Source organism: Pongo pygmaeus, chromosome 7, assembly GCF_028885625.2.
Source record: "Pongo pygmaeus isolate AG05252 chromosome 7, NHGRI_mPonPyg2-v2.0_pri, whole genome shotgun sequence".
Lineage (NCBI taxonomy): Eukaryota > Metazoa > Chordata > Mammalia > Primates > Hominidae > Pongo > Pongo pygmaeus.
In genome coordinates this window covers 3,119,035-3,146,443 of record NC_072380.2, presented here as the reverse complement: position 1 = coordinate 3,146,443, position 27,409 = coordinate 3,119,035, and the positions used below count along the sequence as shown (strand labels likewise).

General features: G+C 39.1%; 1 protein-coding gene across 1 annotated transcript in view; it reads left to right on the top strand.

Moving 5' to 3' along the window:
* Window positions 1-27,409, top strand: part of CSMD1 (CUB and Sushi multiple domains 1) — a 2,090,911-nt gene that overhangs the window by 1,856,862 nt on the left and 206,640 nt on the right. Inside the window, exons 38-40 of the mRNA XM_054498773.1 lie at window positions 12,608-12,726; window positions 16,916-16,985; window positions 23,334-23,450. Of these exons, the coding sequence (XP_054354748.1) occupies window positions 12,608-12,726; window positions 16,916-16,985; window positions 23,334-23,450 (306 nt within the window). The remainder of the gene's footprint in view (window positions 1-12,607; window positions 12,727-16,915; window positions 16,986-23,333; window positions 23,451-27,409) is intronic.

The following is a 27,409-nucleotide window of genomic DNA, read 5'->3' as shown; positions in this document are numbered from 1 at the left end:
AGATTTTTTAAGTGATAAACTGCCTTCTCTTTAAGTATTTGATGCAACATAAAAAAGTGAGTACAATAAAAAAAAATTTAATTGAAAAAATTTTAAAGGCAGCCAAACCAAAGAGAAAGACATAAATATATCAGCCACCTAGATTTTTAAAATAGCCATTATTAGGCTTTACATTTAGCTTTAAATGTTCTGACAATAAAATCATAAAAGAAAATGGTATTTACTTACATAATTATCTTTTTGAAACGAAAACATAGCAATTAAGAGAGATAAGCTCTTAGTTCTATATTCTAAAAGGTACTTGTTTGTGAGAATATAGTCTTTTAAAAATTTTTCTAGAAAATATAGAAGTGATCTTTATGTCTCAATTTTTATAGTTTGTTTATTGTTTGTTTTTTGAGACAGAATCTCACTCTGTGGCCCAGGCTGGAGTGCAGTGGCGCGATCTCAGCTCACTGCAGTCTCAACCTCTTGGGTTCAAGCAATCCTCCCACCTCAGCCTTTGGAGTAGCTGGGACTGAAGGCAAATGCCACCACACCCAGCTAATTTTTTGTATTCTTAATAGAGACAGGGTTTCACCATGTTGCCCAGGCTAGTCTCAAACTCCTGAGCTTAAGCCATCTTCCCACCTCAGCCTCCCAAAGTGCTGGGATTCCAGGCTTGAGCTACTGTGCCTGGACTCTGTCTCAATTTTTGATATAATGTTGGGAACATAATATAATCAACTGAATTAATTTCTGCAGGTGGCTATGCTGATGATTACATTGGGCAATGGAATATTACTGTGAAGTCATGTTTCTTATGAATGTACCATTAAAATACTTCCTTGATTCTTGTTTTCACTGATGTATGAGCTCCATTTCATTTCCTCGTCTCAAAACAGGTACTTAGAAGGAAGTATCTAAATGAGGATTAAAATTCTGGAAAATGCCTTATGTCCTTTGAAATAAAACATACTAAACATTTTTAGCAGGACGTTGCCATAATTGAGTATAGATCACTTGGATTAGCCCCCTATAATTACAATAATCCTTATAAGCACATTGAAATGATTAATACATGCTTTAATGGCACTTTAATATTACATTAACACTACTGAGGAGAGTTCTTAATTTGAATTTTGGTGAACATGAGTAACATCACAGGAAACGTGATAGATAGAGAAAGCAGAACTCCAATATAGCGAGTGTGTTTACAAAGACGTCATTCTGTGCACTGAGATGAGAGCTTACTACCTCCAACAGAGGAAGCACCATATAAACCAGCATTCATCCAATAGTGTAATAAGTAATCTTAATTGCCTCATGTTAAGACACTTACTGCATTTATTTCTATGTTAATCACTCCATAAGATCTTTTTCCACATATTCATTTCAAAAAATTTTCCTAAGACCCACCTTCAACTTCACAGTTTGGCCAGAAAGAATGCATTCCTGTGTCCTATTAAAATTGCTTTCATTAACATCAATCAATGATTATTCATATCTCTCTCATCCCTACTATTCTAAGTGCATCAAGGACCATGGAAATATCTAAAACAATGTAAATTCTGGCTTCTGTCTTACATCACAGAGAATTCCAGAGCCTCTTCTGGGAATGTGAAGTCACTTCTACAATATTATTTTAGGCATTCAATATTTATTTGTGTGTTGAGTGTAACACAAAAAACTAATAACAGATTAAAACTTTACTCCTACCGGTGATATTTTGGCATTTTAACAATTACTCAATGTAAGGGACAGGTGCAAAATAAATTACGTAATCACATGGTGCTTCAGTTGACTTCCTTCCTAAATAAAGTGATTGAAATCAGGTTGTCCTCCGCAAGTCTTTGGAGTTTCAAGTTCTAATGTATTTGACAAGGCGGGGGCAGGGGTGGACTTATCCTACAATCACTTCTTGGGACAGCCACTTACGATTACCTCAGTTATTTAAGAGGCAGGTCCTATCAGTAACGTCGCATACTTACGAGCGGACCTCCTGGTTATTGCTTCAGAAAATCACAATCATGAAATAAATGTTGCCGCTTCTCATTCCACTGTTGTTTTAGAATGTTGCCCGTGTGGGAAAGGGTTTCATTGGAAATTGACAATTGCCATTGGATTCATCTGCCCTTGTGCCTCATGGGAGACGGTGTTTGGTTTGTTTTTCATTAGGAATGACCTTCACAGAGTGCACGTGGGCCTTCCTCCCATCTCGCCTGAGGGTGATTCTTTCTCCATTCCCCTTCCCTGTCCCCCTTAAGTGTCCTGTAGTTTCCTTACGTGCACCACCAATTATGCACACTCCACTCACATGTCCCGCCGTGCCCTCTTGACTCTGTAAGTAGAGTCACAACCAGACAACAAGATCAATGTGGTCTCTGCTAATTTCAAATTTAAATTCTTGAGGTGGGGGCACAATTAGAAAGAAAACACCTAAATCTGGTTATAGGTTATGATAAGCACCTTGAAGCAAATTGGCAGGGTTCTGAGGTGCAGATGACAGCAGTACCTCAGATTAAAAGTATCCCTAGAAAAAAATGAGCAGTAGTCAGCCATAAAAACACTTAGGAAAAAAATGCTGTAGTCAAAGTAAAATATCAATACAGAGACCCCAGGTGGAAAAGAAGCCAGCACATTTGTGAAACAAAACAAACAAAAATGTAGAACAAGGAAGGGCTGTAAGCAGTCAGAAAAGGAAGAAAAGGAAAGAAGGTTGAAAAAGGGGCCAAGAGCCAGAGTGTGCAGTAGGTTGTAGCCCAGGATTTATTCTAAGAATAATTGGAAGTCATTGATTCTACATAGTTCTGAGACAGGCAAGGAGCTCAATTTACTGCATAAGGGAACTCTCAGGATTTTGTAGATCCTTTAGTTTTTAAGTGAGTTTACTTTCATTAAATATAATATGATTTAGTTAAGTCTAGCCTTTGGAAACAGAAGTGTTCTACAGAAAGGGAAAATTGTTTAGTCACAGTGGGTTTCTGAGCCCAAATATAGAGACACAGGATGCAAAATATTTAACAAGTATTAAACTGGCATTATCTGAGCACACATATATCCTGTATTCCCAAATAATGGATAAATCTAAAAGATGATACTACAGATAATATATTTCAATAGAGACCTAGATACAGAAGTATATTGTCTCATTGACAAGTTGTGCTCACTTGAAAATTATGATTATTCTATTTTTTTAAATCATTCCTTTGGTTTCAGGATATTCTTACTAGCTTTAGAATTAATGATGTTTTTCTACCAAATTTATGTCTTGGATGTTAAAACTTGAAAGAATTCTCTATTCTACAGTAGGTCTTGCAAATGTTTCATGGTAAGTAACTAGGGAATAAAGACTCTAGACATGGAATAAGTAATGACTAGTGGCTCTGTGACTTAGCCAACCACCAACTAATCATTTATGAAAACCTCAGTCCTGTCATACTTTTGATCAAGGCTCTAGACACAGGGGAGTGGACTTGAGACATGTAAGTGGGGTTGAGATGGGTGGTGAGTAAAGTTTTGAGTGTTAAAAAGGGAAATAGTGTTTGAAGTGGAAATCAGGCTGGGCTGCTTGGAGTCCCCCCACTTTCTGTCACCAGGTTGTCTATTCTTTACTTCCTGTTGAATAAGTAAAAATGAAGTAAAAGCTTTCTTTCCCAATGGCCTTCTATCACAGTTCACCAGGAAGTCATGCGATACTTTATAAGGGATCTGTAATTGGCATTCAAGCCTTTTTAACACTATCTGGTTAGGGCACTTGTTTATTTCTCATTTTAAAATATCTGTTTCCCCAAATCTTGTCATTCTCATGAACTATAATCATAAATTTCAAGTGATCTTTCTGTCCTTGACTTTTTTCAACACAACACCATGCTCAGATTTATTCCAAAATGTCACTTTGATCAGATCATTAATTATATCCTGCTAAAAATCCTTCAGTGGTTCAACATTGTGTGCCTGCTTTATTACAGCATTTCTAAGTCATGTGGCAACTAGTTCATCACCCAAGTGTGTTGACTCGTTTGTTTTCATGTGATTTAATTATTAGGTAATAATATCCAATCAGTGGGAAAATGCTTTAAAGAAATCAGGGATAGATTCTGTGACTATATCTTGTTTTCAATAGTCCATTTTAAAGAAAAACTTACATAGTTTACTATTTTAAAGTGTGAACAATTTTTGATCTTCACATGTTTATGAACTGCTTTGTATTTCCTACAGTTGTGCATGATCCATGGATTAATTGAAAATTAAATTCACAATGGCCATTCAAGATCAATCTTTAGGAGCTCATGCTAAAGAATGAGAGAGCTGTAAACAAAAGACTTAAAATGCATAGTCTGTGCTATGGGAGGGTAAAGCACAAATTAGAGGTGCTGTTAGAAATAAAGCTCGGGCCGGGCGTGGTGGCTCAGGCCTGTAATCCCAGCACTTTGAGAGGCTGAGGCAGGCGGATCACAAGGTCAGGAGATCGAGACCATCCTGGCTAACACAGTGAAACCCCGTCTCTACTGAAAATACAAAACAATTAGCCGGGCATGGTGGCGGGCGCCTGTAGTCCCAGCTACTCTGGAGGCTGAGGCAGGAGAATGGTGAGAACCCGGGAGGTGGAGCTTGCAGCGAGCCGAGATCACACCACTGCACTCCAGCCTGGGCAACAGAGCAAGACTCCGTCTCAAAAAAAAATTTAAAAAAAAAGAAATAAAATTCAGAGTCGTAAAGAAAAACGAGCACTCAAACAAAGGATTTCTCAGCAAAGCAAATTTACTTTTGCGCAGAAGGGTGCTTCTAGCAGGGCTGGCTGCCACAGCAGCACCCCAAACAAAGGAGAGTAGAAGCTTTTATTCCTAATGCGACTCCTGCACCTGTGTCCTTTCCCCATTGGCTGGGGTCGGACCGCACAATTTAGACTCAATTGGCTAAACATTTAAACTTTCTTAGATGAGGTGGGCGTGTGATGGGAGAGAGGGGAGAGGAGGAAGGGGTCATCCACAGAGGACTAGAGAGCCAGCCCATTCTCACATAAGGAAAGGAATGTGAGCTGGGGCTGTGGCATGTCTGGGCATGTAGCGAAACCAGAAAGAAAAAAGGAGAAGAAAGTGGGGGGTACTTGGAATTAGAGAATAAGAAGCTGAGCAGGCTGTTTGAAAAGAAACCGTGCCATATCTCACAGGTGCCTTGTTCAAACTTGTGCTATATTTCTAGCTCACAGGTGCCTTGATCAAACTTGTGCTATATTTCTAGCTCTAGACTCCGTGGGCTCCCCAGTCCTTTTTATTGTGATAAAAATATAAACAACATGACATCATGTTAACTATTGTTAAGTGTACAGTTCAGTGGTATTAAGTATATACACATTGTTTTGTAGCCAATCTCTACAATGTTCACATCTTGCAAAACTCTACACTCATTAAACGCTAATTCTTTCTATCTGCTACCCCTAGCCCTAGGCAATCACTTTTCCACTTTTTTTTCCTATGATGTCGACTACTAGAGATAGTTTATACGAGTGGAATCATACAATATTTGTCTTTTTTTATGACTGGCTTATTTCACTTAGCAGCAGAATGTAGACTTTTCACTCCATTGTTTTCTTTTTCATGTTTGATGTAGTCACATTTGTATATTTTTGCTTTTGTTGCCTGTGACTGTGGTCTCATATCAAACAATCAATGCCAAATCCAAAGTCCTGAAACTTTTCCCCTGTGGTTTCTCCTAGCATGTAAACAAGGCTGTACTGTTTGGGGTGGAGTCTGTAATTCACTGAGATGCATGATTCCTACCCACGTGTAATAGAGAGGCTATGTCATTTCCTGGTTTATGACCTTGAATACATTACTTAACATCTGCCCATGAATGAGGATGCTGGTCCAGGTTGTTGGTGGGTGGTACCTAGACCAAAATAGTCCTGTGACCAGAGAAATTTTGGAAACCATGTATTAAATAAACTTGATGAGAGTTCATCACTGTAGTTTCTCTGCACCAGTAAAATGCTAATATAATTTGTGAGCCCCTGAGAGAGAGAGAGAGAACATTTTACTTCCCCCGAAGGTATTTTGTCACTTACCTTGTCACCAGACACACACTCCTTTATGCTTTGAAGAGACTGCAGGATGTAACAAGTGGAAATAATAGAAATAGCATTTATGATATATGTCAAACCCGCCAACAGTTTACAGATGAGACAAAATCTTTTTACCTCTACAATCTAAACTTCCCAGATGATAAATAAAACAGTAGTATCTTTTCTTTTCATAAGGTACTATGTTATTAATGGCGTTTTCCCTATATATATATATTTGTGTGTGTGTGTGTGTGTGTGTGTGTGTGATGAAGACTTACTGACTCCTTACACACTGTGGCATAGAAGTCTGGGTGCAGAGGTACACATTTATAGTTGTCTATAATCATGGCATTTGACATTTACTTCCTCCATTGTCAGGCTCACATGATGTCTCCTTGGGTGACTTGATTTCTTTCTTCACCCATGTTCCAGCACATTATCTCAACTTCAATGCAATTTTTCGAATTAAGAGTTTACAAAAATAATCAGCAGCACCTCTGTGTTAGGGTGTACCATACCTACATGCATCTAGAAAAAGGAATTTTCATCTGTGTGTGGTGTGCCAAAGAATAATTATTTAGTTAATTACAATAAACACTACAGCCAACAAGTTGTTTTCTTTTCAAAATTAGAAAATAACCACTTATGTTCCACATAGTGTTCATGGTCTACCTGGGTGTTGAATACTCAGGTGTCTGTATGTGCCTATATTTTGATTTCTTGACCCTGTTTCATGCTACTCCTCTATTAATCTCTTCACTTGGGTCTGCTTCCCTAACTCTCTGCTTATCAACTTTTTTGTTTTGTGCTCTCTAGTTTGAAATATCTTTTTTTTTTTTTCTAATTGTGATGTTTGAAAACCTTACACTCTGCCAGTCTTGCACAATTGAGAAAAATTGCCCAAGGTCATTTCAGTTCATAATATCTACAAAAGTCCCATTTGTCCTGTTTTAAGTATTTGATTAAAATTGCATGTTTCTCATGTGTTCTAAAATCATTTTCATTTGGAAGATTTAAGCAAATTCTTCTCAGAATTTTGCCTGATGGATTTAGAAAAACGGCTACAATAAATTCCAGGGACCTGATGAGGCTGATTGTTATATTCTGATTCTTAATGCTCACATTTTATGATCGTAGTAGGTGAAGCCATTAAACTATTTTTGGTCAAATTAGGACACTCATCTTCTTAACGGCTGTGTTTTAGATTCTTTGCTTTCATAGGTTAGATTCATGGGGTTTAAAAACTTCTCTTGCTACATTCTACATCTAGTTGCAATTTTACATAGAAGCATATTTGTAAATGTCCAAATTTTAACATTGGAATTGCCCACAAAATGTATCAGTGGCTAATATTGTATAAAACACTACGGTACATAAGACCCGCCTCCTTTCCCACTGCCTGTGTTTTGTTCTTTCTTGTTTAAGTGTTTTTAAATGTTTAGATTGCACAAGAATTACATTTATGTTGTCTTCACATTTAATCAGGGCACCTGGGCATTGATAGTCATGTATTAGGTCGTCACAAAAATAATTGTGGTTTTTGCCATTAAAAGTGATAGCCAACCTAATAGTTTGTGAACCACCTTTTTTTTTTTTTTTTTTTTCTTTCCAAGATGGAGTCTTGCTCTGTCACCCAGGCGGGAGTGCAGTGTGCGATCTCAGCTTACTGCAACCTCCACCTTCTGGGTTCAAGCAATTCTCCTGCCTCAGCCTCCCAAGTAGCTGGGATTACAGGCACATGCCACCACGCCTGGCTAATTTTTGTATTCTTAGTAGAGACGGGGTTTCACCCTGTTGGCCAGGCTGCTCTGGAACTCTTGACCTCGTGATCCACCTGCCTTGGCCTCCCAAAGTGCTGGGATTACAGGCGTGAGCCACCATGCCCGGCCCTGTGAACCACCTTTTAAAGAAACATTGCTTCATCCCATATGATATATTATCGTTTATGTTATAAAGGATATGTATGGTATGATTTGAAAGAAGTAGAAATTATTTCTCTTGAAAATTTTGCTAAACAATATGACAGCTTACTTTTTCCCAGATATCTCTGCTTCTGGAAAATTAATCTAGAATTTTCCTATCATAGTTATGTTTTGTAACTTCTTTTTAGTCTACCTTAAGAATAAATAATTCTTTTTATTTGTATATGTCTTCCTAGATACCTACGTTTTGTGTGTAAATCAATACTTATAAATGTCTCTTTCTATAGGTTTGCCCATTATTTATGTGATACTGCTACCCCTGGCTTGATAACATGAGAGATCGCTTTCAATCAATGCAAACATCTTTCTTCTAAAACACTTCAGGAAAGGGAGACTTGTTGATTAGCATTCTCTTTTTATTTTTATTTTTTATTTTATTTTTTTGAGATGGAGTCTCGCCCTGTTGCCCAGGCTGGAGTGCAGTGGTGTGACCTCGGCTCACTGCAACCTCTGGTTCCCAGGTTCAAGCGATTCTCCTGCCTCAGCCTCACGAATAGGTGGGACTACAGGTGCACACCACCACGCCTGGCTACTTTTTGCATTTTTAGTAGAGATGGGGTTTCAGGGCCATGTTGGCCAGGCTGGTCTTGAACACCTGACCTCAGGTGATCTGCCTGCCTCAGCCTCCCAAAGTGCCTGGATTACAGGCATGAGTCACCATGCCCAGCCTAACAAAGATGATGTGATAAGAAGTATCATACATAATTCTTTTTAAAATTCTTTTTTTTAGAAGTACATGATTCTTTTTAAAAATCTAAAAAGAGATATATGTACACATGTATGGACTCAAGCTTACCTTCTACATGGTTCATATTTATTACCAAACACCACCCTGCCTACCTCCTGTCATATCATATTTGTTTCACATTTTGACTAATACAGTGAATAAATATAAATAGTCTAATTTTTTCTGTACCAAAAATTCGTCAGTAGATGACCTTCTGTCCCCTAAAGGTCAGAAGGTTCACTGCCTTGTCTTCTATGTTATTGTCTACATTCCCCATCTCCTTTCTGGTGTTTCTGTTTCGGAGCCATTCTGTAGATCATTGATTTCTCTCTCAAAAGGTTTCACCCCATTCCTAAAAAGCTCAGAGCTCTCCTGTGCTCCACTCTTGCCCTATTTTAACATCCCCATCACTGTCCTGTCTGTCAAGCCCAGCTGTCATCTGCCCCTGCATCTGACACACCTTTACCAACAAAAAAACCACTGTTCTCCCAGCACTTTACCAACAAAAAAACCACTGTTCTCCCAGCACTTTGGGGAGGCTGAGGTGGGCGGATCACGAGGTCAGGAGATCAAGACCACCCTGGCTAACATGGTGAAACCCCGTCTTTACTAAAAATACAAAAAAATTAGCCAGACGTGGTGGCGGGCACCTGTAGTCCCAGCTACTCGGGAGGCTGAAGCAGGAGAATGGCGTGAACCTGGGAGGCGGAGCTTGCAGTGAGCTGAGATCGCACCACTGCACTCCAGCCTGGGCGACAGAGTGAGGCTCTGTCTCAAAAATAAATAAAAAAATAAATAAATAAAAAATAAAAAGAAAACACTGTTCTCATGGTGAATTGAATTACTCCTAGTGTTGCAGGCGAATTAGTGCATCTTTATGAGAGAAATGCAAAGTATGGAAAATACTTGGGCTCTGATCATATCAATCGCTTACGCACTTTGTCACTCCGTTTAATATAATAGCAGGTTTAAATAATATTGATAAAAATATTCTTACACATACCAGGTATTAATCTCTTTGCATTCTTAGCTTCTAACATACTGGGTGTGTAGTGACACTGGCGAAGCAAGAAGAAAAGATGGTTCTTTTTACATTTCAAATATTGTGCTCTGCATAGAACTGCTTCCTGAGTCTGGCCATGTTAAACACCGGTCAAAATGGTGTTTTTGTGTGTTTTTATTTTATTCATTTATTTATAATTAATTATAAATTAATTATAATTCCTTAAATGCCAGATATAAATGCAAGTTTTTTTTCCCCCAGAGGATCAATTGAATAGAATTCAAGAAAGGAGAAAATGACAATAAATCAATATGTAATAACTGCATATAAATCAATATATAATAAATAAAAACATATCATATCTTATGGGTAAAACACGCAAGTTTAGTAACTGGACTTCAATATGAATTGTAATGTTTCACTTTTCATTTCAAAATATTTTGTCTTGATATTTGGAACCTGTTTTTGTAATCGATATTCTTCATTCTGTGACACATGGGGTGTCCTTGAAGTATCGCAGAATGATGATGACTTAGTATCACCCTAAAGGAGATTTTTAGTATTCCTGACTGTAGTTAGAAATGTACCTGTATTTTAAGTATACATTTTTTTCAGGGGGAAATAAAAAACTCAGAGATGTATGGTAGATGACCTTGTTAATATGTGGTAGGAAAGAAAAGATGGGATTTAAATGTAGTAATCTATATTCTAAAGTTAAAACAAAAGATTTTAGACTTACATTAGTAAAACAAGTTAAAGGCCTAAGTGATTGTATATATTTGGTACTTCATAATTCTAAAAATACAGACATTTAAGGAAAAATGTATTTCAACTTAGAAAAAGTTCATGGCACTCCTCCTACCTACTCATTCTATACAGAATCAATGGGTTCTGTGGCCTGACATTACTCGGCTAGTTTATGTACCACTGCTTTCCATTCTGACCTGGATTCCATAGCATCGGATTCTCAAATGAACAATCCCAGTACTGTAAGATGAAAACACTTCTCTCTCTCCATTTCACCCTCTCAGATTTGGGGAAACACTTGGCAAGCTGGTGAAGGATTTGGGATGGTGTTGCCTCCAACTCAGTAGGTCTGGGGTTGGCACTGATGAACACATCTCTTACAGGCCCCAACATCAAGGCAGTGGAGGAAATGTACTGTTAGCTCAACACACACAAGACATCAGGCTCATATACACGGACACACCGACCTGTGCACCTCTGCAGCCAGGCTGACTTCACTTTGCCTTTTGTTTAATATCAGGCACAAGGAGCCTGGCTATGAGGGTCTGGTGGGGACTGGAGTTAGTATAATGCGTCTGGCACAGTGACAGCCATGCAGGGATGACCTAGGGTTTCCCTTGACCTTGGTGCTGACTCTGTAGCTTCGACTCAGAGCTGCTTCCTGAGCGGGCACTGCGTGAGTCACACTGGGTCTCCTGCTTGGTGGCCGCTGGTTTTGAAGTTCTTAATCATTTTATCTTTGCACTTGTGCTTTTTTTTTTTTTTTCTTTTTCCAAAAGTGAAGTCTGGTGAGACGTGGAGCAGGCATGAAGCAGATGAAGCAGAGAATGCCGACTGGCCTCAGGGCAGAGCCCCGCGTGGGGACCAGCCCCATGGGCAGTGCAGGCAGCTGCATCCTGTCCGTGCCTGGGGACCACTAGCATGGGGCTGCCCCTGAGTGGACCTGTTCTCCTGCTGGTTGTTTTTTTTTTTTTTTGTGCTTCTGATTAAAGCCCTACTCACCTCCTCCACCCCAGCTTCCTTTCTGAGAGTCCCAGTCAATTAAGTAATCTGATAAGTTCACTCCTGTTGGTGTGAAGTACAAGAACTAAAGTGTGAATCCAAGGCCACATAAAGAATGTGAAACTGGCCTACCTAGAGAAGCCTTTCTCCACTATTTCTTCATGACATGTTAGCATAATGGAATAAATTATTCGTATTCAACAAGCCCTTGCACCATTTCAAATGCATTTTTTAATTAAATGGAATTAATATATCCATCAACATCCATTGCTGTACACTTTAGATCCTCAGAACTTGCTCATCTCATAATGGAAAGTTTGTACCTTTTGATAAACCAAAATCAATTTTTGATTCTACAAAATATGATAGCTGCATATCTTGTTTATTCTTATGATAAAGGATTTATACAGAGAGGTTTCAGTGTTTTAGAATTAGTTTATCTGATACTTTAGGCTGAGTTCCAATATTATATGATGCCTTTAAAAAAATCCATGAGTATCTTAATTGAATGCAATTCATCTAGGAAAGTGCAGGATTACAGCTTTAGGTTCTGTAAATATTGTTTCTGTTTAATGAAGAACAGACTGTTCATGAGATCCTTTTTTGTTGTCTTTAAGAGAAGAGAGAGATTGAATATAAAATATTTTTTCTCATTTTTTTTTGTAGAAGAACAGAATTCCCAGAGTCACACATAATTTTTTTTTTATAAAGACTGCTAAGTATGCTTGAAAAACAAAAGTAAGAGGGCAATATCCTGGAGTTTTACATATCATAAAAACACAATTTTTGAAGAGACTTTTTACAATATGTGTATATTGAAGTTGGGATCTTTTATACTCAATGTGGAAGTAACAAATTTTGTTATTGAAATCAAAGCCTTGATTCACTGTGTAATGAAAATAAGATAATTTAATTTTTAAGAATTAACTCATAGCTCTGATTTAAAGGCACTCAAAGTCTTCTTGGCAGAAAAACAAGAGAAAGAGTTGAAGTCTTTGTTCATTTCTACAGAAGGAGAGCAATAGAAATAAACTTTGGTTATTCAAATGGTAAGAATATTGTTTACATCATATAATTTCTAGCATTTGTCTTTGCATTTCTAGCTGTAGGTCTTGCTGCATGCCAAGAACCAGCCCTCCCCAGCAACAGCATCAAAATCGGAGATCGGTACATGGTGAATGACGTGCTCTCCTTCCAGTGCGAGCCCGGGTACACCCTGCAGGTATCCTTCTTCTCAGTGCTCAGGATTAACACACACATGGTCATCTTTGTGCAGCTCTCTTAAAGCCAAAGCCCTCACTTTGTACCCAGAAAGCGAATTTGGTTTTCCTCACTCAGTTTGTGAACCATACTATTCATATTAAATCATGCATGTTGGTCATCTTTGTCACCATTTGGAAACAGCTTTTACGTGATAAAGTACTCTTTCAAAGCTAAGCATTCTATTTTTCACAATTGTTTTATTTCAAAATATATGTGTTCCCAATAACTATGCACAGAGCATTCTGGGGCAAAATATCAACACTGTCTCTTTGAAAGTCCTCTCCTGGCAGCCAATAATTGAATCTGCTTCTGAACGTGCATGTCCTCCTCAGCAAACTGTTCTCATCATTCAGTATAAGTCATCATTAATGCCCTCTTTGGGCTAGGTAGATAAGGCACCAAAATAAAACATTTAAGTAAGTTTTAAAAACTATTAAGTAGAAGTTTTTAAATGAACTTTTACTATCTTCTATATAAAGAGGGTTTTTTTTTTTTTTTTTCTGAGAGGGAGTCTCGCTCTGTCACCCAGGCTGGAGTGCAGTGGCATGATCTCGATCTTGGCTTACTGCCAGCTCTGCCTCCTAGATTCAAACTATTCTCCTGCCTCAGCCTCCCAAGTAGCTGGGATCACAGGCACCTGCCACCACACCCGGCTACTTTTTATATTTTTAGTAGAGATGGGGTTTCACCATGTTGGCCAGGCTGGTCTCGAACTCCTGATCTCAGGTGATCCACCTGCCTTGGCCTCCCAAAGTGCTGGGATTACAGGTGTGGGCTACCGTGTCCAGCCAAGAGTTTTTTATATGAAAGTTTTGATGAATGATTTATAATCTAATGTATGGCAAGAGTAGTCATTTTTCTCTTATTATTTATTATTAATATTTTCTAGTTTAACCATGAGTAAGCCCACTCTCAGAATAGTGTCCATCACTTAGCATAATTATTATATAATTCTCCCTGCCAGCAATAAAAATTGATAATCAAAACATGTATATTCTAAAGTCAGGAGAAATATATAAATAGATTGACATTACAGCTCTTCAGTTAATTCAGGTAATAGAATATTTTAGCTGTATGTTTATAATGACACTGAAACTGATAGGTTTTAAAGGAAAATTGTTTAGCCATGTTCTTATATGCAGAGTTGCAACACTACAGCAGTGAAATAACACCACTGTGTGGAATTCAATTTCTGCACGTACATTGGGGTAAATATTGTGTAGCACTGAATCAAGTTAAGAGCAAGAACAGGGGCTGGCAAATACTGAATGCTAAAGGGGTGCATTACCAACTGCTTTATATACAAAATCTCACTACTCCTGATCAACCATGGGACATAGGTACCATGTGATGTATGCTTTCAGCTTAGAGAAAATATCTGTGGAATAACTGACACACCTTAGTAAAGGAAAACTATTGTTGCTGTTATTAGAAACCAATATCAATGTATAAAGCCACCTTCATAAGAACAAACCTACAACTTATGTTATAACACCACCTTGGTAGGTACCACAATAATTGTAACTCTGCAAAAAGATGGGCAGCAGAACGAGAGTCTCTGTAGTGGAAACTGTTGGGCTGAAAGTTGGGCTACCTCAGTAAGTTTGTAAACAAACACACTTAGGCTATTCAGGCTGAATCTTTAAGACACAATGTTCCTGATCCACCTGATATGTCAGAAAGAATTATCCTAGGCCGGTTGCAGTGGCTCACACCTGTAATCCCAGCACTTTGGGATTCCAAAGTCAGAAGACTGCTTGAATCCAGGAGTTTGAGACCAGCCTGGGCAACACAGTAAGACACCATCTCTACAAAAAATACAAAAATGAGCTGGGCATGGTGGCGCATTCCTGTAGCCCCAGTTATTTGGGATGCTGAGGTGGGAGGATCGCTTGAAACAGGAGGCGGAGGTTGCAGTGAGCCGAGATTGCACCACTGCACTCCAGCCTAGGTGACAGAGCAAGACCCTGTCTTAAAAAAAGAAAAAAAAAATTATCTTTCATATCTCAAGGATCTCATTTAGAGGGACACTTCAATCTATACTGACATGCTGTTTTTGTGCCTTGTTCGGGGCTTGCTTTATAATTTCCTGAAATCAGGTAAATATCATGTTTCCTCCATTCTCCCTCAAATTCCCAAACTTTAATATTTGCTCTTGCTCATGGATGTTCATCTTCTTTCTACCTGATGGTGAGACTTTGCAGTTTCTGTTGCCGTTCTTTTACAAGTGATATTATGACAGCTCTCAGAGAAGAAAATAGAAATAATTCTTTACTAAAGAAATTTCTTATAATGGATTATTGAGTACGCTGCTTAGGGACACAGGCCTGTGGATGTACTTCTGCACAGTCCAATCAGACCGTTTATTAGCTCTGTTTTTCAAATGCAAACTAAGCTGTGTTTCTTTTCTTCGTTACAAACAATGCCAAGCTTTGAGTTTGCAAGCTGCTGTTTGTCATTCACATGAGCAAAAAAGGATTCTGGATTTTTTTTTTAATTGCTAACAACTGACAATTTTACTAACACATTAATATATTTGGAACAACAGATGCATCAATTACATATTAGTCATGAAAAGCATTGTTCCTTGCATAGTTCACACGTGAGTGCCTATAAATATATATGCCTAGTGAGATTCAGGGGCCTGCCATGACATCACATGCTGAAAGTAAATCCTGAATATTGGAATGATGTATGACTTCCATCTTCTCTCAACTTGTTTTAATGGTCTTTTTAAACATAAAAAAGAAAATTCCCATTGGTGTAAAAACTAGTAAATAAATGCACAGGGTCCTATCTGTCTGGTTTTGATTTATTAGAAAACTTGTAGGTAGAATCACTCATCGGAAATGTTTATAACAAAATGAATAGCAGAATATTACCTAGATTGGTAATAAATGACCATTTTATTGGTAGTCTCTGATGAAAATTTTTTGAGACTTTTGAACTCTATGTTTTTCCCTATTTCAGAAGGAAGTTTATAAGGATAATTTAATGCGTCAGAGAATGGGGATACAGAGTGTAAATGCCGGCAGCACAAAATTACCTGGAGTATCTTCTTTAAAATTAAATATAGTCTTCTTTACTGTAACTACTTTTAAAAACATCAAGAGGTATGAGAAAGTTAGTTTTGTGGCAGGTGGATTGAGTATGAAATGTTTGAGAGCTTAGGGAATCGGTTTGCCATTGATAACTGCATTAGTGCAAACGCTTGTTTGATGCGTTCCCAGTGTGGCTGGAATTATTTAACATACATTGAATATTGTTTTTCAATTGCCTCTATGCCAATTGTGGGTGGCAAATGGAAATTTATGAGATAAGCAAACCTGGCTGATAAGGCCACCGAGTCACGATCAGGAAAAATATAAAAATAGACCGCCCACAGAGGTCTCATGGATCACCTCTCTTTTATTGTGAAAGAGATGTTAGCACAAAACATCTTTGAATTTAACCCTCTACTGTTTGATTTTTTTTCAGTGAGAAAGACTAGAACAGATTTTTTAAAGTAGAAAGTGGAAAATTCATGTATTTACAGGGTAAAGAGACCCTGAGTGATGAGGGTTAATTTCATTGCAGGCAGGTTGATGTGATGTGTGAGGATGTCTAGTGAGAAAATGAATGTGAAGTCTCCTTTTTCTGTGATAAAGAAACAACCCAGTGCTTTGCTGAACCCTGGTAGTCATGTGACGTGTAACCACAGACAACCACCGAAGCTACCTCTCCATAAGCAGACTTTGTATTGCTGACATTTTGGCCTTCTAATCACCACCTAGTACTTTCTAATTGTTTTCAGCCTCTTAGGCCAAAAGCTGTAAATTCTGGCGAATGAAAAAAAAATGCATATTTTGCCCAATTCAATACTCTTAAGTATCAAGAAAGGAGCTGGGTTGAATCATGGTCTGGTCAAAAGGACATTGCAAGATTTTGTTTTTAGTAGAAAGAAACACGGTGAAAATGGATACTTTTCTATGTTGGTTCAAAATGGGACTCACTAATAATCATTAGTAAAAACAGATTTCACAATTTTTGAATTTTTAAATATTTATAATTAAAACAAGAAAGGAAAAAATGCAGATATTCTCAAACATTTAATCCTTAAATACTCTGTTTTTAGTTATATGTATTTTCTTTTGTTTTCTTTTAAACAGGGCCGTTCCCACATTTCCTGTATGCCAGGGACCGTTCGCCGTTGGAACTATCCGTCTCCCCTCTGCATTGGTAAGGATGCACCTTCTGTAACTCTGCTGCTGCGCACACACTGGGAAGAACATGCCTGCTCTGCTCTTGGGGTCAAAGAATGCACTTCTAAATTTCTTAATTTCAAAACGTGTTATATAATAATAGCACATAATGCAGTAGAGCAGAATGACGAGTTTAACCTGCACCTTCCCCACTGGATGCGGCAACTCCGTCTTCTCAGTGCGTCTGGGTCAGCCCGCACAGACCAGAGGCAAGACTGCCCGCTCGAGGCCCTGCACCAAAATGACATGCGTGTCAGAAGGCCAGTTTGTTAATTTGTGGCAAAGAAGGAATGCAGCTGGTCTGAAAGTCTGAGTACTTTTCTGTATAGACCTTTAGCCTCAGAAAAAACAAGTTCCCAGAAACAAAATTCAGAATGACAGATTACTGATGGAGTGATGGAGTATTTCATGTTGGAAACAGCCCAGTGACTATCTTGTGGATGCGCTCCTGGAGGCACAATCAGCTGACTGACTTAGGAAAAAGCTTTCCAGACCTGTGTTTAATGCCTTGAGACTTCCTAAACTGTTAGCATAGGTGATGTGATGGGAGTTTAATGATTCCAGGGGCATTGCAGGTGGTGGTCACAAGTCCCTCAATACAAAGGTTGGTGATGTCAGGGTGCCCTTTGCTCCCCATCATTCAGGCCCCTAGCTTCACCCGTCACCTATTTGTTGTAGCCCAACTCAGATATCTTTACCTGTAGCTCAGGCAACCATCCAACCTTGCAGGTACTCTCTCAGCAGGATGATGGTCAGTTACTTAACACTCCTTACCCTCAACCCACAAACTGATTGGTTTCTCCAAACCTATTGTTGTTCTCCCGGATCTACTTCCTCTGAGAATGCTATTAGCAGTATCCTACTCTTTTTTTTTTATTTTTTTATTTTTTTTATTTTTGCCTAAACAACAAATCTGGGTATTACCTTAAATTTCTCCCTCACTCCCTAAATCCAAGTGACTTCTCACTCCTGTCACCCCTTCCACCTGAGTGTATCCTTCCCTGTGATTCTTAGCTCCAATGCCCCATCTTTAAGATGGCACAGTCCCCTCCTAAATTATCGTCTCCATGGGATCCTAACCTACAGCTCCCGTATTCAGCCATACTCCAACTTTATCACAGGAAAGAGGCAAAAGGAAACATCGGCAGTACTGATCTTGTCTTTATTTAAAATTTTCATATTTTGTTCATCATAGATTTTCTGCCTTTCTTTTTATTTTTTCCAAATATTGCATTAAAATATTTATTGGAGGATTTAGGCACCCTCGTGAATTTTGCACTGGAGAGACTGTCCCCTCCTCAATGCTGTCTGGGCTCCCACTTGCAGGTGCAGTGAGTCATCGCTACCCTGGGCTGCTGCCACCATGTACCTGACTTCACTTCCTGCAGAGCTGTAATGATATTGCTATTTAATTTGCCCTTCTACAATCCCCAAAGGCTTTGGTGACAGAGACATGCACTACTCACCTCTGTACGTTCAGCACGTGGTAGACACTCAAGAATTTCAATTAAAGAATGGCTAGGGAGTAAATGAGTATCAGACAGCCTGGATCATTATAACAGTCACACTTCTGGGGTGCTGTCTTTATTGTTCCCCACAGTCTTCCAACACTCAAGTATTGCTGGGGGTGTGCTCAGAACCCATTTATCTCCAGACAGTCAGCCTCAAGCATGCCATACGGCCAAATGGTGTTTCAGGAGAAAGCGGTCAACTCCATATGGATGAACATTAGCTATTTTAAAGCCCACAGAATAGCCTTAAAATTGTCCTGGGAGCTATTCACATTCTGTTTAGAATTCGTTTCCGCATAGTGTGGTGTGGGCATCCACAAGTAAAGCAAGGTAATTACTGTCTGTTACACATTCTTCCGACAGCCTAATTTCTCCACATCTCAAATAAATTTAGGTATTCAATGGTTTTTAGTAATACACAATTTAACTGCCTTGCATGGGATGCAGATGAAATTGTGTACAGAGGAAAATAAAACTGCACGAAACCTGTAAAACAAACAAAAAACTTAAGCGAATGCCTGTTTATGTTATGTTCACTATATTATATTTGCTTACAAGTGAAAAATATACCTTAGTGGCCAGTGTCTTTTTAAAAGCTATGTCTTGGTAAAAATAAATGCCTAGATTAACATGTCAGCTAAAAACATTGAGCAACTTGTACAGACGTTTAAAATCCCAGCCTTGGCTGGGCGCGGTGGCTCACGCCTGCAATCCCAGCACTTTGGGAGGCTGAGGCGGGTGGATCACGAGGTCAGGAGATCGAGACCATCCTGGCTAACACGGTAAAATCCCGTCTCTACTAAAAATACAAAAAATTAGCCAGGCGTGGTGGCGAGCATCTGTAGTCCCAGCTACTCGGGAGGCTGAGGCGGGAGAATGGTGTGAACCTGGGAGGCGGAGCTTGCAGTGAGCCGAGATCACGCCACTGCACTCCAGCCTGGGCGACAGAGCAAGATTCTGTCTCAAAAAAAAAAAAAAAAAAAAAAAATCCCAGCCTTGATTTGGAAGGAAAAAATTAAAAAATTTAAAAAAGGAAAAAATTAAAACTGCCTTTGATTCATACAGAACATCAATCTGCCTATTTATTTTTAAATGAAGAGCCTTCCCTTAAAGTCAGGAATTGAAATTTTTTAAACTTCACAATGAAATCAATTTTAAGCAGGCATTGAATCAAATAATATGCCTTTGCTGTCACTTTGTATTACATATGGGATATTTTATTCAAAGAATTAACTTATATTTGCAAAATATAATCGGCTTTTCTCTTTTATTTAACATCGTAAATATTAGCACCTGTTTAAGTTACGTCAACTTCTGTAATTCTTTACAGGGTATACAAGTTTTTTCATTGTTTAAAAAACTCACACATGACCCATGATAAATCTCAAAGACGGATTCTAGTGATTGAAAGGTTTTTTGTAGCTGTTAGCTTTAGATTACTCCAAACTGGGAAATTTTAAGAGGAGAAGTCCATAGAGAGATAATATTTTACTTAAGAGCTCCTGGAAATCCCATGACCTAATTTTGAAAAATAAAAGTACTAATGAAGAGAGTGTATATAAAACCACTTCTCTAGAGGTTAACATATCAAGCAGTGTTCTCAGAGCTTAACCAATATTGACTATTTTGAGTATTTATAACAAGCCCCAGAATGGTCTCGCAGTTTTCTAGGGCCCTACAGCTGGGTGAAGTTCATGTCACAGCAGGTGGCCCAGGACCTCCCTGTCTCACTGCACCACAGAGCTCTTCAGCATGGTGTGTCTGTGTCCTTCAGTAAAAATTCTGTATATTCTTTCTCCCCCCAGAACCAGGAATTCACACAAAATAAGATGTATAAATCCAGTAAAATATAAGGTCTCTAGCCATTTTATAAAAATAAACTCCTTTCCCTTTACAAAAACCATATTTACCAATAACTCTAAATATGCTATTTACCTATAAGAAAGGGTCTGGCATGGAGGGAGCTTCCCAGGCAGGAGGCAGGAAGTCAGTCTGCAACGTGATGACCACACAGAGATGGACACTGAACCAATCTAAGACATGGCAAGCCCAGTCGCCTTAAAATGTCACAAAGGGCTGGGCACGGTGGTTCAGGCCTGTAATCCCCGCACTTTGGGAGGCCGAGGCAGGTGGATCACCTGAGGTCGGGAGTTCGAGACCAGCCTGACCAATATGGTGAAACCCCATCTCTACTAAAAATACAAAAATTAGCCAGGCGTAGTCGCAGTTGTGGGCGCCTGTAATCCCAGCTACTCGGGAGGCTGAGGCAGGAGAATCACTTGAACCAGGGAGGCGGAGGTTGCAGTGAGCTGAGATTGCACCACTGCACTCCAGCCTGGGGGACAGAGCAAGACTTTGTCTTGAAAAAAAGTCACAAAGGAAGAAAAGATGGATATGCATCTTTGGGGAGCTCTGTTTTTATGCCTATCTATTGACTTGTAGTTTTCTAGATAAACAACAGCAAAAACAAAGGATTACTGTGGTTTTAACTAAGCTCTCAAGTAATTAGGTGATTGTTGCGTGTTTGACAGATGAACCCAGTGGTCAGGCCCATGATCAGTTTCCCATCACACAGAGAGTTGGTCTGTGTGGGACACAGACATCCGTGTTGATGATGCTGTCTACGCTGAGGTCCTGGGCCAGCCCCTCCTGCAGGGCTGCCTCAGTCCTCAGCTGAAGATATGTATGAGTGTTTGTATTTTATAATTTCCATCTGCATGTGTGTGAAAATCATGCTAAAATCAAAAGGAACTTTTTAGTAATACCACATTTACTGGTTCTGTTGTTTTCCTTTTTTTGTCATTGATTAGGCCTTTTTCATTCATGTCTTCCCTGTAGTTGTGTTACAGGAAAGGGGTTGTGATCCACACCCCAGGAGAGGATTCTTGGATCTTGTGTAAGAAAGAATTCAGGACGAATGCATAGAGTAAAGTAAAAGCAAGTTTATTAAGAAAGTAAAGGAACAAAAGAATGGTTACTCCATAGACAGAGCAGCCCTGAGGGCTGCTGGTTGCCCATTTTTATGGTTGTTTCTTGATGATATGCTAAACAAGGGGTGAGTTATTCATGCCTCCCCTTTTTAGACCATAGAGGGTAACTTCCTGACTTTTGTAAACTGTCTTGGTGCTGGTGGGAGTGTAGCAGTGAGGACAACCAGAGGTCACACTCATGGCCATCTTGGCTTTGGCGGGTTTAGCCGGTTTCTTTACTGCAACCTGTTTTGTCAGCAAGGTATTTATGGCCTGTATTTTGCACTGACCTCCTCTCTCATCCTGTGATTAGAAAGCCTTCACCATCTGGGAATGCAGCCCAGTAGGTCTCAGCCTCATTTTATCCAGCTCCTATTCAAGGTGGAGTTGTTCTGGTTTAACACCTCTGACAGTTGGATATACATATCTACTGTCACTGCAGGTCACATAAGCCCTAAGGGAAAGGGTATTACTGCTAAATGTATTTAGGCATGCCACTCAGATTTGCTGGTGTGTCTTCTGCACAGTCAGCAGCTGCATGGACAAAGTGCAGATGGGAGCCTGGCCTTGCAAATGCCTGGTCTCTGCCACAAAGAAGTCGCCTTGAGAGGTTATACTTTAAATAGCAACACAGTTGATGGTGTCCAAGACTTTTCCAGAATTATGACTCACACCACAAAAATACACTTTTAAATGTTTGTAACTCACATTTTTCAATTTATACAATGTTTGAAATCCAGAATATGGTGCCCTGGCTTGAGCAATCACCATATTCACTAGACTTGAGTTTTAGCTATTTCTCAAATTACAAATAAGGTGTTTCAGTCTTGATGATGATTAAAAAAGAAAAAGTCTTCACCACAGGTCCTAGGGGGCCTCTAAAAGAGGGCTTCCAGAAAATATTTTGTTTAAAATATTTTGCATAATGAGAGCATTGTTAGAATAAAGCCATTTCCTTTGGGCTTCCTGAAAAGAAGTGGCATAATTTGCATTAATTTTGAAATATAAGAAATTATTTTAATAGGTTACAAATGGTCAAAGATTGGAATTTCAAATGCTTCATCTTGTATCACTGGGCATATTTGTTGTAAAATCAGTTGGGTCTCTTTATAGTCAAACCTCAGATACAGTAGCAAAACATGTGAGTCGCCAAGATACGGCAAGATGCATGAACTTATTTCACCCTCTCTCACAGCATAAGATTTCCTGGGGAGAAAGTGGTTGCAGTTAGCTGCATTCCGAAATTGAAAAGCTATCTGAGAGTCATGTGTCATGGCCGAAACTTGGGTACTGGAACCAGACACAGCTGGAATGACCTTCTGGTTGTACTGTTTACCAGGCATGTCACTTTAGGGAAATTTCTTAATCTCTTCCAGGCTTGGTTTCTTCAAGTGTAAGAGGGGAATGGTAATCCTTTCAGGGTTGTTATGTGAGTTAATCTATGCAATGTATTTATCTAGGCACAGTAAGTACCACATAGTTAGCAATCAATAAATAGGGACTAATACTACCTGTCAATGAATAGCAGCTAATACACTGAAGTCTATTTGATGCCTGACTGTGATGCAAACATTAAATGGACTAATCTTTACTGGGAGGCTTTGAGTACGAGGAGAACATGGATCTTGAAAAATGGTCTTTATTCTAAAGCAGTTCACTGTCAAGAGGGAGAGCACAGCTCATAAATAACTAAGGCACACAGCATTGTGTCGTGTGCTGTAATTAGGGGCAGAATTAACTCCGAAGACTTGCTCTTTCTCAGCATAGTTGAGTGAAGCAGGTTGGAGCAAAGATTCCAGGGAGAAAGTGAGGACCTGCAGGACTGACATCTTGTTCACTTAACAGCAACCTGTGGAGGGACGCTGAGCACCTTGGGTGGTGTGATCCTGAGCCCCGGCTTCCCAGGTTCTTACCCCAACAACTTAGACTGCACCTGGAGGATCTCATTACCCATCGGCTATGGTAAGTGAAAACATTACCAGTTCCTAAAAGTTCATTTTTTTCATTTCCTTCTTGGAAAGAATTAGGCAGAATAAAATGCGTTATTCTGTTGACATAACTGTATCTGTAATTGAAAGTGGCATACAGATTTAAATAAAGCTTTGGCAGAGTAACTTTGAGAGTGGAAAACTTATTTGAAAAATCAATTGAGCCATGCAACTCTTTTCAAGGCAAATTAAATTGGCCGAATGATGATATAGTAGGCATATGAAGTACGAAATGTAGCATCCCTAATTCAATTATCAATCTCTTTATTTATAATGGCACTTTTTCTAATCTATCTCTGGAAGTTAATAATGGTTATTGTTTCTTCTGGATAATTTTGAAAGCTTTTTAAAGGTTATGACTCCTTTTAAATTAAATATAAAACAACTTTCAAGAAATAGTATTGTTTTACACATTTTTACTATGTATTACATTGTTTTCAGGTTAATAAATAAGTTGTTTTTTTAATATCTAGTTATTAACATTTCAGGTTATTCACCTTAAATAATTTATAAATTTAATTGTTGTGTATACTATTATAGAAGCTTTTTCTGGCCTCTCTTTAGAAATGCATGGTCTTTGTGAACTTTTGATCCCCTCTCACGCCTTTCCCTGTCTGCCTCCTGGTTTCCTTCGTATTTTAGTTCATTTATTTGAGTCTCCCCACCTGTGATTTTCTCTACAGCACTCACTTTAGGTAGACCAAGTTAGGTACTTAGTGAATGTCCTAGGGCAGAGTAGCTGGGTATTTCTGTACTAAATAGTAGCTGAATGATGAATGAATGAATGAATGAATGAATGAATACAACCATAAATACAAATAACTGCCCTGGGAGAAGATCACACACTTTATTCAAAGCTTCTGCTTTTAGAATCTGTGCCCAGGATGGCAGTAGCGGTAGGAGCGAACAGTCAGCGTGGCCGGGGAATGAACAGTCCCAATGACGGCCCCGCAGGTCAATCAATCAGGCGCTGGACGTGGGAAACGCAGTTGACCATCGTGACTGTTCCACAAGAAAAGAGGAGGACCGTGGAAGAGCAGCTCGATGGGGACGGCCTGGGGAGTCCATCACTGCCCGGTTATCTGTAGGAGGCTACGGTGGTGGCCAAGGAGGGGAGAGACTCTGTGGAAGGATTATTATAGGAGCCCCTATTTCTCCCAGGTTTCTTAGTTTGCTAGTTTTGTGTTTTTCAATCATAGTCTCTCCGAGCACAAGGCAGTGATTCTGCTAGGGCTAAATGAAACGGAGACCTGTGAATCACTTTCAGCAACATTGCTTCCACTGTTCTCCCAAGCTGGGCCCATCGTCCTTGCCATGGAGATCTGGAGACATGAACTTGTTGAACTTTGGAGTCAGGGGTTAAGAATTCTTTCAGAGGTATGTGTAACCCGGGATGGTTTACACAGCGGTAGCGCTCTTAAGGACCGCAGCCTTGTTGGGCAAATTATTATAGTCGTTAACATCAGAGAATGAGAGAAATCTGAGGCAAACTGCAGCTATCCCTGAAGGAGGTGTGGTTTTCTTAAATGAGTTAATGCACAGGAGTCCCAGCTTCCTCATTTCTGTACCTGAAATACCTACATGAGGTTATGGTGAGGGTTAATTAAAATAATTCTGGCTATTGGGAGGCCGAGGCCCGTGGATCACAAGGTTAGGAGATCAAGATCATCCTGGCCAACATGATGAAACCCCGTCTCTACTAAAAATACAAAAATTAGCTGGGCATGGTGGCACTTGCTTGTAATCCCAACTACTTGGGAGGCTGAGGCAGGAGAATCGCTTGAACTCAGGAGGTGGAGGTTGCAGTGAGCCAAGATCGTGCCACTGCGCTCCAGCTTGGTGACAGAGCGAGACTCCGTCTCAATAAATAAATGAATAAATAAACAAAAATTCTGGCCAGAAGATTAGTGCAGGGTTTGGCATGTGATAACAACAACAACAAAAAAGTGACACAAATAAGAAAGTCACCTAGTTGTGTTTTGTATTATTCTTCCAAATGTTTGCCACCTTCTTCTCAAAACTAACTGGAAACATTCTATTTATGAATAAAATAAAATTGGTATAAATATTTTCTTAACTTATGTTTCCAATGTTACTATTTTATCATTTCTGAGAAGAGTATCATTTAGTATATTTTCTTATTTATTTTTTATTTATAAACTATTGTGCGAGAGAATAATTTGGGAAAAAACTTCAATGAAACCAAATTGTCTAAATTCATATTTGGGATCTATAAACCTAAACAAACTATTTAAAGAAAGATTGAAATGAAAAATAACTTATGAAATATCTTTAAACTGATGTAAATCTTAAAAAAATTGGATATTGCATAGCATGAGGGTTTAAAGAGGATCTAGAAGAGGAGAAAAGAAACTTTATCTCAAATCAAACAGGCATAAAAAGTATTATCCCTAGCTTTTTAGAATAGATGTAGGTATGCTTCAGAATAATTTGTTATAGATTACATTTGAGTAATGCACCAGGTTTGCCTGTGATAAATTTTATAACCTCTAAACAGTAATAGACATGAAGTGAGAAATTGGGAGGAGAGGTATGTGAGTGACGATGTGTCCCCTAACATGATCAACATTTGGAATTATGATGCCCCTGGTAGGAGTTCTTTCTAGGGCTTAAATCATTTTCGAGCAATTTGCAGAATCTGAGAAAATTTTACTACCTAGCTTTCAACCCCACATTGTTTTATAGTGAAAAACATTTAAGTAAATTATTTCTATGTATTCATGGCCTTCTTTAATTTCTGCCTCTTCTCCCTTGTAATATCCACTACCAGAGCTTGAAGTCTCCCTTCTATGCACATGAATTTTAAACCAACGTCGTGAGTCTTGTTGTCAAATGTCAAACCACACTTCGGCGGCATGTGAACGATTTCATCTGAGTCAGATTCTCCTGTTCAATTCCTAATTTATACCCACAGCACTGCACAGCTCATTTTTCTTTCTCTGAACCTTATCTTATTCTTGTCAGCACGCTCTTCTCAGAATCTCCCAAATCATAAGCAAATATCAGATCACACCCTTGGAAATTTTGAGGAAGTAAGTTTGGGGTTCAAGCTCAGACATCTGCACTTACAAATCAAGCGCTCACTCCAGAAGTTTTTACGTAAAACAAAATGGGAATATAGCAGAGGTGACCACAATTTTCTTGTAATTATGATTTCCCCCCTTTTTGATCTCTCATGTTGCTTCCTATTAATACCCAAACCAAAGTAATTCTAGAACGTTTCCTGTGGTTACAACTCAGAAAAGGGTCCCTTATTTCCTAATGGGACAAGCAGGGAGATTGGGAAGGTAGACAGGTATTGCAACTGATGTCACACAAAAAATATCTTAACAGGATAATGCTGTTAGGGTGATCTTGGTGATCAGGTTGCAAAAGAATAGCCAGAAGATATGTCTTCCTTAATGCTGAGAAAAGGCATATATGTGATAGGTAGTTCACACAAGTAACCGGTTAACCAGCTCCTCCCGTAAGTGCAAATGGTGCATTACTATCGCTACTCTGCCTCTCCCCTCCTCTGTTTTCAGAGGTTTGGGAAACTATGTTAAACAATATTTCCTTTGAAGTATCACTGGAAATTTCATCAAGAAACAGACATTATGGGAAGCTTGATTGCCTTAGACCCTAAGAGAGTGTCAGATTTATTGTAATTTGTGTCTACTTAAACTTGCAACACTAAGTAACAAGGAAAATGACTGCCCCCCAGGGTGCTCAAATTTTACTGTGTGCAGGAAGCCTCAATGGAGGTTGTGCTGTTACAATGTAGTTTCCCGTGGCCTCGTTCCTAAATTCTGACTCAGTGCCCCTGGCTGAAGTAGGAAATGAATTTGGCATCTTCCCAAAGCAACTCCAGTTCCTTGGATGCTGGAGTCAGACTCCTTCAGGAAGCCTTTCTCCAATTTATAGAAGAACACT